Below are 13,963 nucleotides of genomic sequence, written 5' to 3' on the forward strand. Positions count from 1 at the left end.
TTTTCTAGCAAGAGCATGTCTTTGAAGGAAGCAGTGCGTCCATTCCGCCCTTGATATAAGACGATACGTTAATTTTTTTTCAGAAATCCAGTGTGTTATTCCTGTTATATCGCCTTTGCACCATCACTACACACTGCAATATATTTTGTCCGATCTATGTTATATCTTAATAAAAAACGTCTAAAAAACATCGTTCTCTTGCATACACAGGTATTGATTAGTAAAACAACATATTTTCTTTGATTGATCTGTCTCTATCGCATTCGTATCTCATGTTCACTACTGCGTCTTATCTTGGAGATAATACGGTGAAAAATTTTCTAAAAGACAAAAATAAAATTTACAAGGTCGATTCTCCACGGAGGATATGAACGGGGATACGTGGGGAAAAATAAGGTGTAAACGCTGGGTAAAATACCCATAGGTGCTGTATAACGTAGATGATCTTCATACCTATGTAAATAAGGATTAGCAAGGACTGCATTAAATTTTTGATGATTTGGATCTGCTTTAAGACGGGCCATGTAAGATGCTAAAATCTGGTCCCGTCTATCCCAAAATGATGGCTTACGACAGTCAACAAGTACGCTTACGTGATGTGACGGATAAGAGATAAATTCAGCATTATGCAAAAATATGTACGTATGCACGTAGTAAGATTATCTTTGAATCGATTCATGCCGCTGCTGTCATGAGTATAAAGAAAACAAAATAGAATTAGAAGGTGCACTGCTAATACATGTAATGCAGATGAAAAAAATAATTATTAACTAAAGACCCCCACTACTCAAAGCTAATTCTCAAAAACTAAGGCTAATCATTTAGAAATCAGAAGGTTAAATTTTGGATTTTGGAAAAAACTTTTATACCCAGTATTAAAACTGCAGAACTTTATTTTAGATGGCAGATAATCTTGGCGTTTTTTACACGAATACAAGTAATGACTCCTATGCATTTTTATAATCAGAAATAGCCAGAAAGGTGTAGTAGATACATAACACAAAATTATGTTTTGCCAAATGAAAAACTGCCTTAACAAGATTACGTAGAAACTCCACGTATTCGTCACCGAAGCTGTAGTTTAAATGAAGACTGTTATAAGTACTGTTATAAGATTTCTTCATCCTACGAAAATAAAAGCAAAGAATTTCAATATCTGCAGAGTTACTAATAATAAATCAAACAATTTGGTAGTTTAGAAGAGCAGAAGAATTATCATGAATATGCCCTACTGCCCATGTAAACTACAACAACCTAAAGGTTCTGAGTTGTCTATGAAAATTTTGTGTTCTCTAATATCTCCTTCTTCTGGATGGTAATGACCAAGAATATGACAGCGACTAAGAGATCAGAAGTCTACTGTGCTTTGATCGGTAGAACTTAAATTTAAGGTAGTGCTGGTACTATATCCAAACAAACAAAAAATATTCAAGGACTGAATTAGGCCTAAATTAAACGATTCATATTTTAAAAATATAAAATAAATTTTGAAATTAGTATAGCATTTAAACTACCGTAGTACTAAACCTTCAAACGGTGTTTCTTTTATTTTCAGGATATTATCAAGGATATAGAGAAATTATTTAACTGAAAATCGTTTAATTTTGTACACCAGTAAACTGTTACTATTACCTTATGTAACTATCATCGATTACTATTGTTTTGTTATTTTAATACAAACTATTACTAATAAGTGATATATTTTAATCACAAATTTCTCAAAATAAATTAAATTTTATTTCAAATAACAATATAATTTTACAATCAATTTCTTGCCCTTCTCCTGTAAATTTATCACACACATTTTTTTTCTGTCATTGTAATTTTTTCCCACTCGGTCGCCTTAGATGTGTTATTCTTATTTTCTCATAACAGTATTACCTCAAGTGTTACTACTTCCTACCGAATCGATTAAATTTCAGTCCACGGTAACGATATTATCGTTAGCTGAAAGCCCTGATACGTACCTTTTTTACGTAAGTATCTTTTTCTTGGTGAAATTGAAGAATTTAGAGAATTTTGTGAAGCAACAGTGGTTCTTTGAAAACTCCTGTGTTAGCTGAAAATTCAGGTTAACCTGATATATTTCTGTTCTAAAAGGACTGAACAATACAGAAATGTATTTCGGTTGCTGTTTTGCTATACAAAGTCATTTATCGTTAAGATTTTAAGCACAAGCACAATTCATATAAGTGATGAAAATTTTGTGGCAATCGCCACCGTTTTGTTACAGATGTAGCACTAACCTTGAACCGATTCGCAATAAAGCTCCAGTACCGAACTACCAGAATAGGAACACTTCATCGAAAAGGGAACTGATCGACTGCTTGTTTAATATTTGGAATATTCATAGACTGTGAGGAAGGACTTCTAGTGAATTACGCGCATCACTGATCAGTCGCTGTGTTATATCCGCTACGTGAAAGATATAATGGGCGCGTTCATAGACTGCAGTACCATAACTTTACATATATCTTCCATTTAAGGCAGTAATCCAGCTTATTCTACTTTTTTTAAAAGTTATGCTATATTACCTTTCCATCCGTGGCCGATCTTTGGCCACCAAATATTTTACGCCATGCAAACTTGAATCTTCACAGTAATCTTCAAAGGTGTTTTTCAAGAAACGCCTTCGTGGTTTAGGCAGTGAATCGTTTATTTCACTGTAAAAAAAATACATATTTTGCATTTTACTTTCAACATATTGCCAAATTAATTAGTTTTATTCCTTATTTATTATTAATTATAAATGTTAAAGATGAAAAATAAATTCCAATTGTCTATAGTTAAAACCATAAGATAAGTAAACACAATTTGATCTCAAATATCAAAGATACACTAACGAGACAAACAGTAAATAATAATTTTAATAGTAATTTACGAAGAAAATTCTCATCTAATATGTACACATTATAATATATATGTATGCTAAAATTTCAATTATATTGTTTGTTTTTTTTTAAATAAAACAGTACTTCGTAACATATGAATACCTATCGCTTGTATTAACTGAATTTTTTTCTCATCTACCAAATAAAACATGGTCTGCTTAATCAACCAACGACTTGGCTGACATAGGCCGGTCGTAATGGAGGTGGAGGAACCCCATGTACGGGCGCCAAGGCTGTCTCGGACTCGCTAACAGGTTCCGCAAGATGTTATTAAGTGCGTATGTCTTTCCTGCGCACTACCTACAGAACCTCCACCCCTGGCTAACCACCTTCCTGGAAACCGCTTATGTGGCATTAATTCAGGAAAAGGGTGACGCCCACACACACAATCGGTGACCGCAAGCACCACAGGGAACACACAAACAAACACGGACTTACTACAAAACGAAATTCAAAAGTCACACGCAGACAACAAATTAAGCCAAAAAGTTCAATAACCACGCACAAAAACACCAAACACGCCAACAGATAAAGAACAACCAAAACTCACACGCATCAAACGAAACGCAATAAAGCTACAAGAAATACCCAATACTGTCAAAACACATTACTTACCAAACGGAGACTATCTTTCTTCGATGTAACAGCGAGAGACGCCATCGGGCACCACAAACGGAGTGCCCACGGCTTCGTTGCACCAAGGCGACCTCCAGTTGCTCAGGAAACCCTCAAGGCGCTCAGTCGCGAGCGTGTCCGACCCGGCACCCTCCTACGTCTCCTTCGCTTACCAGACTCCTCTGCAGCATATAGTTTCGCCATCATCTACCTGGTGAAATCTTCCACAGCTCTCCAGCTCTCCTCACCTTCCAACAGAATCCCTTGCGTTTCATTCGGCGTGAACATACGGTCACGATCCAGCGTTTCTAACATTTCTAAGCGATCCTGCGTGAAACGTGGGCACCCAAAATATACATTCTTCCTCGCTTTCTGGGCAAATGACTGGTCCAAGTTAAATCTATAAAGATATGATCAATAGCCGCCATGGCCCGCCAGGAACTGCATAACACTGTATCCCAACGAGCCATGCACCCTCTCACAACACCCCTTCAAATCACCATGAGGCGATGTATTCACCGACCCGTCACGTTTTGATCCCATCTCTCTTGCCACAATTCCATGAGATCACCTATTATTGTCTTAATTGCCAATTTCCTGTCTACAGGCTGCAAATTCCCAAACTCGCTTATTCTCTTCCGTTGCAGCAATACCAAGTCTATCGGCATACGACCGGCCATCACTTCCACCACCGTTCTATTCGCTGATATGGTTCGCAAACAGCACCTCCTGTGGAAGGACTCCAGTTTCCCTTTGTATTTACGGTGACTAGCTACTCCCGACCACAACTCGGCTCCATAAAGGAGAGAGGAATAAGGAACTCCGACCAGTAACCTCCTTCTCTGTTGCTGAGGTCTACCTCTGTTTGGAAGAAGGCTCACGATCAGCCGTCGCACCCTATCAGCCTTATCACTTGCCTCAATGGCATGAACTTCAAAACGGAGTCTGGGGTCTATCCAGATTCTAAGATACTTAATGGCGGTTTACTTAACGGTCAGTTTTCTTCGGTGCTAGCTCCAGTCCGGCAGTCTCCATCCACGCCCTAATCGCCAAATGAAAGTCATGTATCTTATTGACAGTCTCCCTCTGTGTGAGGGCATCAATCACCATTGCCAGGCCATCAGCATATCCGTAAAACGTAACTCCCAGGGAAGGCCAACCCGGAACACGCCATCGTATGCCGGGTTCCAGAGCGTCGGTCCAAGGACCGAGCCCTATGGTACTCCCCTATCAAAACCACGTTCGACCAGTCAGTCCATTCTGGATCTGGCATACCATCTTACTTCCAGTAAGGTATGACGGGACTATCCTACACAGATACTCCGGGACACCATGAGCCTCCAAGGAGCGCAAAATTATAATAAGTGAGGAATGCTATTAAATGCATTCCTCACATCCGGCATCACCAGAACACACATCCTGCCACCACCAGTTTTAATAATCCTCTCCGCCATCTTGCACACACCTGCCACGGCGTCCGGGGCGGGCCTTCCCTTGCGAAAGCCAAATTGGCCGGCAGAGAGCTCGCCGCCTCTTCTACCACCCCCAAAATCCGCTGCTGGATCATTCGCTCTAAAACCTTGGCTGATGAACCGATCATGGCAAGCGGCCGGTATGAGGAGGGAAGTGCCAGGTCCCTCTCCGGCTTGGGGACCAGCACCGCCGCTGCTTCTTCCATCCTGGAAAAACGCCTTCAGAAAGGCACGTATTTTAAAATAAACAATACTTATCCTGCCCAAACAATTCCTTTCTCAGGGTACTGCGTGCGTCTCCCTAACATCTGTCTGGGGTTATCACCGATCCAATATCGTCAGATATGCCGTTCTAAAGCAATATCGATAAAATTTTTCCCGAAATTCCTAAATTTATTCTTTTTGATTAATATATATAGATAAATAACAAGTTAATTTTAAATTGTTTACTATTATTATTTTTAACGCAAATCGTGATAGGTTTATACAATCAACTTTGGATATTGAACTTAAAAGATTTAAGTTTGGTAAAATTTGCTTATTACGAATTTTAATAGTTATCCTAAAAACATGGATTTTAAAGGAAAATAATGTAATGGAGATGTAAGTGAATCCCAAAAAAATTAAAGAGAAAGTGAGTAGGAAAGAAGTCAGACTTTTTTCATTGAGGAAGCGATTGTTCGGCGTCACCCACATCAGCTTCAATCTGAGGTTTTATTTATCTAAATAACTGTATGTATGATCATTTGTCTATTTTTTTCTAAAGTTTCAAAAGTTTTACCGGTAGCATTAAGGAAGAAGACTTCGAAATCAGTTTTAAATGTGATTAACGATGATGTTTTTCAAATATTTATTTTTGAAATTCTGATGTTATTAATTTCTAAAAAATGATTTTTCTGACTGTGACGCAAACTGTATGTGAAACGTGGAAAAATAGTAGCTAGGTGCATGCTACCTTTTCTTTTTTCTGTTTAGCCTCCGGTAACTACCGTTTAGATAATTCTTCAGAGGATGAATGAGGATGATATGTATGAGTGTAAATGAAGTGTAGTCTTGTATATTCTCAGTTCGACCGTTCCTGAGATGTGTGGTTAATCGAAACCCAACCACCAAAGAACACCGGTATCCACGATCTAGTATTCAAATCCGTGTAAAAATATCTGGCTTTACTAGGACTTGAACGCTGTAACTCTCGACTTCCAAATCAGCTGATTTGGGAAGACGCGTTAACCACTAGACCAACCCGGTGGGTTAGGTGCATGCTACCTCCTTTTCTTTTTCCTGTTTAGCCTCCGGTAACTACCGTTTAGATAATTCTTCAGAGGATGAATGAGGATGATATGTATGAGTGTGAATGAAATGTAGTCTTGTACATTCTCAGTTCGACCATACCTGAGATGTGTGGTTAATTGAAACCCAACCACCAAAGAACACCGGTATCCACGATCTAGGTGCATGCTACCTATCAGTAGCATACTCTACTGATCCAGAAAAAATAGTATTTTAAAATGATTTAAATAAATTTAAATTCCCAATCAGGCTATAAATTCAATTACAATAATTCAGATTTGTTCAGCTTTAAGAACCGACATTCAGTTGGCAGATTCTCCTAAGATTATCAGCACAATCATTCTAAATAAGTTTCGTCTAAAACGACTCCGTTTTTTTTTTTTTTTTTGTTAAACTTTAAAGAAGATATTCTAATAATAAAATAAATAACTCATACTTACCCGCTACCGTGCATTTTTACGTCTATTATACAAATAACAAATAATGATAATTCAAACTTGAAGTTCACGTGCTGCTTTTGATAGCACGTTAAGTTCCGTGAGCGATCAAGATATAAACCTATCATTTAGATAATACTTTTTCCATTAACTATTTTTTTACCCTTCGTTTATCCGATTAAATGTAATATTTAATATAATTGTCAGTATAAACTTACTATAGAATTTTCAAGGTTTATCATCATCATTATTTATTTAAGTTATGTAATGTAATTATTAAATGAGACACGCAGTTGTAAATGTAGCGACCTCATACGTTTTAATTTGTTTTTAACAAGTGACTGTTATCGTATAATTATATAATAAAAAATTAAATTAGCATATTTTTAATTAAGTATAAACAATATAATGGATTGGAAGTACTCTAAAGAAATAATGTTGAAAAACTAAATGGTGAAGGGGTTATACTGAAAGAACTACCACTCGAGAAAAAAAAATCTAATGTAAACATCATATAACTTCCTTGTACGCCTCTTAACTTACATTTACACATTTTAAAAGTACATAAAATTTTATTTCATTAAAAACTAATGATACTTTTTCTTTCTTTTTTTTGCTATTATTGAATTACTATTCATCGTAATTTTTTTTTACAATTAGAGATTAATAATTAATTATTAATAAATCAATAAAATTAAATAAAAAAATATTAAATAAAAAAATAATAAATAAATAAAAGGAGATAAGTCTGATTTGAACCGATGTGCAAAGATCCAAATATTTCATTAATTAAAAATTTAATTAGCTATAACTCTGGAACCGATGAAAATAAGTACCGTTGAAAAGCTCTCGATGAGAGCTTTATTACTGCAGTTAAGAAAAAGTTCAAAATCCAATTTCTTTTGGATTTTGGGCCTTTTTGGACACCTTTGGTTCAGTCGATTGCAACCAAAAGGGAGGTACACTAGATGTTACAACAATCCTAAATCCAAACTTTCAACATCCTACGGTTAATCGTTTTTGAATTATGCGAGATACATGCATACGTATAGACGTCACGCCGAAACTAGTCAAAGTGGATTTAGGGATGGTCAAAATGGATATTTCCGGTGAAATCTGGAATCCGAAATTTTTCGCGATCCCAATGCTTCCTTTACTTCGTACAAGGAAGTAAATATATGCAGAAAAATAGTTTTGTAATAAACTTTTATTCTTTCATCTAATATAAAATAACGTAAACAATCCTGATTTTAATCTGGGTGGTATCTGGAAATTAATGTACGTATTCACAAGGAGGAAGGTAATTTTTACAGAAAATATTAATAAGACGATTAAACTTCATAAATTTGGCTACGATTTAGGAAAATATATATAGCTGTATGTGCTTGTATTACAATTTATATGTAGGTAATACGTAAACGGTAATATTTAATTTAACTAATATTATATTTAAATCGATTCTGAAGTAATACTTTTAGTAAATAATACGCATGACCGACTAAGTCTGTTATAAGTTACAGCTAATTGTTGTTTGATAGGAATTAGCCTAATAATAAATCATCAGATCGGTACCTATAATGTAGTCAAAAATTATTATTTCCAATTTAAAATTAGTCAAGAGAATTATCCGAGAAAGAAGTATTAACGAAAATCAGAATAATAGTAAATTTTATCGATAATTATTTTCGATAACGTTTATAAATACCGAAGTTTATTTCAGCGCGGCAATTCTTTTGAATTACTATTCCGTTTAACTTGCTGCATAACTCCGTTAGAGGGTTAAAAAGACTAAAACTAATAGGTTTTAAAGAAATTAAGACAAACTAATAAACAAATATCGGGCTACTAATTTTAGACTATAGTAGACAAAAATTATAAAATTTTAACTTATTTCTACAATAACTGGAGACTTCCGAAGCATCACACGAATAAATTCATGAATTCCTCAAAACGTTATTTTATTAGTTTCTTAACAGGTCGTTTATGTTATTCAGTTCTTTTTCTGTAAAGCTCTACATTGTAATGAATTTCTCACTAATTACACGCTGACTTAAACGGAAGTTATGTGTTTTACGTTAATATTTGATAGTAACCGATCATCACCTAGTTCAGTTTACAAAAATATTCTGATTCTAAAAAGACTCTAACGATGAATATCGCTGAGAACATCGTAAAATAAAATCTTTACTGCCGTCTAATTTTTTTTTTTTTTGAAGTTTATTCGTTCCATTACGATTAAATAAGTGAAATTTGGTAATAAAATATTTAGTTTTCGTTGCGGTTAAAAGTTTTGTCTATGAATCGAGTAAGTAAAAATTAAATGTTATGTATCCCAGGTTACATCGTATAACGTCACCCGTGTAGGTTAATGAGTGGATGGACAAATTATTTTTAATACATACTACCAGTAGTTGTTTTCGATAAAAATGAATTTTCATATATAAAAGTAGAAAGGTACTTGCATATCTTCCTACTTATATCTCTTATTATACATTAATTTCCAAGTGTTTTCTCTGCTGTTTTTAGTGCGTAATATTTGTGAAGATCCATCGTAATTTAGTTTAAAATTTTAATACTTCACTTTTATTATCGAAGATTATCTAATAAGTGTTTACGTCCTACCTAAATAAATCTCTTTCCTACTAAAATATTTCCTTCTTAAAAATTCTACTGAAATTTCATTTTTTTGCAACCAAATTACGGTCAGAATCAACGCCTGCTTCTGGATGTATTTTAAGGATTAATTAATTTGATTTCAAAATATCTGTGCAGCTATTAAAATCATTATTGCCAACCGATATGATCGAAGCTACGGATAAATTATTTATAACTTTATAATTACGTAGCCGCGCTTGATGTACAACGTAAACGGAAGTACGTTAAGAATTTGTAAAACAAGAAATAACAGTTCAGTGTTTTTTATGGAGCGGTACTATTTAAACGTTTTAACTTTTAATTTGTTAGTTTCAAAAACCGAGTCATCATTCATACTTTTTAACGCATTTCGACAGTATGAATTTCGTAATTTCTTATTTACCCACGAAGGAACAGCGATGTATGTGTTTGAGGTAAGAGGTTGTGTGTTTTTGTGCATGGCTGTTACAATTTTCCTCGAAAATTACTGGACCGATTTCAATATAGTTTTTCGCATTACATAGGCATCACTTCAAAGTATTTCTAATTAATATTTTAATATTTAATTATCCAATTTAATTTCGTTGTGGGCTTTTAAAATTTTTAATTTTATTTATTTGTAATCGTAAATTATACTCGAACTTCTTCGTACTTATTTTTTGTTCATTTAAAAATATGTCTGAATTTAATTCGCGTTCAGACTGCTGGTCGCATACTTCTGGAAGCCTTGTTTGCTGTAGCTTAGTTGACAAACTGAATATTTTAATGGATAAATCATTTCATGTAAAAATTGATATTATTATCTGGAACAGGTGATTAATAATGCTCAGAGTACAACCAGAATAAGTGTGCAACCAGAGTACACGTAACTGCAATGAGCAACTCGTATTAACATATTGGGACAACAATACCCGTTAAAAATATATCATGTCTTGGTGATTTCTGTATAATTTTCCTTTGTCAATATTATTAAAAAGGAGTCAAATGCGATTGTGTTTTAAACAACTTGCAGTAACTGTAATCGACTGTACAAGTAAACCCTAGCGACCGCGATTGTGATTTGTAGCAATTAAACCATTAATTGAACTACTATGAATAGCGAGGCGATAAAATTGTCTGCACTGAACCGGTAAAGCAAAACAGCATTTCTTGACAATATTGTAGGAAGCCAAGCTCATGTATGCGATAATGTACACGATTATAAATTACGTGCGGTATGAAGAGACGTTAAACTTAAAGAAGTTTCCACAAGAAGGATCTTGTGAAGTTGAAAGTCAAACCCTGCAATTTTTACTTCTCTCTGAATTCAAAGACAATCTTCAAGGACACGTGAAATTCATTTCACCATGAAAAATGAAATGAACGGACAGCTAGTCCATGAAACAGATAAAGATGCGAAAATTCTTCACCGATGAGGAGAAAACTACTTCACTATTGAGAGAAATATAGAGCTGTAAGTTGAGTATTTTGAAAAATAGAAGTGCAAGCGGCCGATAAAATGTAGTTTCATTCAATTTTGATTTTATTCAAATATCTTTTTCCATTTTCAAGTTATTTCAGAGTGTGGATTACTTTTCACTACCCATCATATTAAATTTAAATTCAACAATTTTCCTCGGCTAAACTCTTAATTAAAGTTTATATTTTCCAAAATTTAAATTTTGTTTACATCTTATTCTACAGAATTTTTTTTTTCAGTTTTAGACATTTTTTAAAAACAATATCTGTAATACCTATCCTGTATGAAGATTTTCTTTTCTTAAATTCAATCAACGACACTTAGTTAAAGCTGTCATACAAAACAGATTAGCCAGATTCATTTATAAGTAACCTTCTACTGTTTTAATATTAATGTTTCCTAGTAGTCATTTTCAGTTTAATCTAATCTTAATTAATTGTTTAATTTTAGTTTAATTCAAGGAGTTTTTAAAATGCGGACAACCATAAATACAAGAAATGTTAAGAAAATTATAAAACAGTGTTTTAAAAAAAAATGTTTTAGGACAAACTTTTCGGGTAACGTAAGGACAATTCTTTGATTCTTATTGAGCATCTCCTATGTAGGTTGAAGTTGCTAGAGGATTGTAAGAAGTGCCTGTCGAAATTTTATCCGATCCTTTCTGGACAATAACTTTGCTTATCATCTCTTTTTATATGTTAGGTTATATTATAATTATACCTGTTTTCTTGGAACATAAAACATTGATAAACAACGGTAGGTTAGAAAACAACAGAAGGAGTTTGTAATGACAATTTTATTTAAAATATTTGTTATGTTTTTTCCTTGCTGGATTGAGACAGAACATATAATTCATTATTTTAAAACAGAAATGCAAACAATAGTTTACATTTTTACAATACTTGTCCCATTTTCTCTTCATAATGATACCTGTTCAGGAACTGAAGTACATGAGACAATTTAAGTTGTTTTCTCTGAGAGTAATGATATTTAATATTTTTTCAGCCGCTGTAGTGAATAAAATAATATATATGTGGGATAAATATCATTTGCATTTCAGTGAGTTCAGCGTGTCGATCTGAAAGAGTTCGTTCAAATTAGTAGAGCAGGAAATAAGAAATCACTTCGCTCCTCATTTTCTCTTGTAAGCTTGACTTGGATCATGTGTTATTCTTGAGAACGGCTACGTTGTTTTTTATTCATTACTAGCATTGTCTTTGTGGTATCTAATGTAAATACACATAATAACAGAAAGTAACTAAAACAGACTATTAACTTTGTAATAAACAATTAGCGGCCGGCTAGTCTCAGCTGTCACAACAAATTCAGGTGCAGTGCAGCTCCGTTAATCGATCACGAAGCGTCTTCGCCATTTTTTTGTGCGTTGTTGTTTTGTGTCCTTTCACATCGCAGTAAATGTAACTTTTGAAACCGTTTATAAAAAAAGTGATTTTCATTCTAACCGTACAGCGACCGTGTTTTCAAAACCTAAGCCTTCGAGTTCAAAAGGAGAGAAACGAGAACAGGTAACACTGACTCTCAATCAGAAACTAGAAATCATCAAACGGCTAGAAAAAGGCGAGAATAGAAATGTTTTAATGAACGAGTTTAATATTGGCTCATCGACTTATAATGACATTAAAAAACAAAAACATGAACTAATGAAGTTTGCTTCTCGATCGGTAACAACTGAAAAATTGGCTTCTAGACAAACATTAAAAAACCAAAACCGGAACGGCTAGATAGTGTATTGTTCAAACGGTTTAGTGCAGTACGTTCTGAAGGAAAGCCGGTAACAGGGCCAATGATTGTTGAAACGGCAAAAAAATTCGGCCAAGATTTAGAAAGTGACTCGGATGCCGAAACGGAAGAAAAGGAAAAAAATCAGCTGGGCAGAAGCTGCAGAATCGCTAAATAATTTTATCTCTTTTGCTGAGGCTAGTACTAAATACGGTGCTTCAGAAATTATTGATTTCCATATCGTTAGAAATAAATTTTATACTAAACGCCAAAAGTCAAGAAAACAAAAAGACATTCGTGACTTTTTTAAATCTAAGTGAAATATGTTTTACAGTATGTGTACATACAAACTTTGTTGTATGTATTTGCATACTGTATTTGTAGTTTAATTATTAACCTAATTGTTCTTATAATTACCGCCCGATAGACCGGAATTTTCGGTAGTCCGGCACCGAGCCGGTCCCGAACGTGCCGGATTATCGGACTTCTACTGTATAAGTTAGTTATTAAAGAAAAAAGTTTGGAAAAAATACTTTAAAAAGAGTATACAGTATAATTAACAACAAAGATTAACAATATGAAAATTAAATTTGAAAATAAACTGTATGTAAAGTCGTGGCAACAAAGTCTCTAACAAATTTTATATTTGGATGACAAACAAAAAATTCATTGCCGTGTATAATTAACATAAAATAGATATGAAATGCAATCCTTATAGAAGTAAACAATTTTTTTTTTAAATTATATTCGTATAATATAGAAAGCTGCAGAAATAAGAATAAATATCAAATTGAAAAATCAAAAATATTTCATATAAATACTTATTAAAATTTAAACAAATATAATGTTATGAATGGAATCAATTTAAGATACTTTAAATAAGACTGTAGCTGCCATGTGTAATGATAATTATTGATTGAAAAATAAGTTAGGATTTAATTCATCCGACTAAAATAAATACCCTATATTTTTAGATTTTGAAATTACTCCTGAAACTTTCATAATTTACCCTATCTGAAATATTTCCTGTCATGAAAGCGCAACAATTTATAATTTTAACCGTATGTATTTTTATTTCAAGCTATGGAATTTTAGAAAAACCAGCTAATTACAACGTATCATGCTAATAATTTATATACATACTCGTATAATTCTACTTTACAAGATGGGTTTACATTATAAATATCAGACAAAATTTATTCCGGGTTGATATACTGATATTTGAAAGGAAATCATTAAACGATTAATAATTAAATGAAAATAATAACATTATTGGTTTTTTGAAGTACTTATCATGGGTATTTATAGTCTACTCCTTTTGTCATCCAGTCTTAGTTAACAATATTTTTAATCATTTATATAATTTTGCAATATACTGGTATAAGATATAAGTTATTTCAAGAACCACTCTATAGTCAAATCAAT

At 33.5% G+C, this 13,963-nt stretch overlaps 1 protein-coding gene across 5 annotated transcripts in view; it reads right to left on the minus strand.

The window, feature by feature from the left end:
* Nucleotides 1–13,963, minus strand: part of LOC142317288 (pickpocket protein 28-like) — an 86,362-nt gene that overhangs the window by 62,166 nt on the left and 10,233 nt on the right. For 2 of the 5 annotated variants that reach the window (XM_075353716.1, XM_075353717.1), the window contains exons 1-2: nt 6,709–6,841; nt 2,535–2,663 (exon numbers count right to left, since the gene is read on the minus strand). In XM_075353716.1, the coding sequence (XP_075209831.1) occupies nt 2,535–2,663; nt 6,709–6,833 (254 nt within the window). In that variant the 5' untranslated portion in view covers nt 6,834–6,841. Of the gene's footprint in view, nt 1–2,534; nt 2,664–6,708; nt 6,842–13,963 lie in introns of those variants that run through there. The other 3 variants (XM_075353719.1, XM_075353718.1, XM_075353715.1) reach the window with 2 other exon arrangements.

This window comes from Lycorma delicatula, chromosome 1 (genome assembly GCF_047948215.1).
Source record: "Lycorma delicatula isolate Av1 chromosome 1, ASM4794821v1, whole genome shotgun sequence".
Lineage (NCBI taxonomy): Eukaryota > Metazoa > Arthropoda > Insecta > Hemiptera > Fulgoridae > Lycorma > Lycorma delicatula.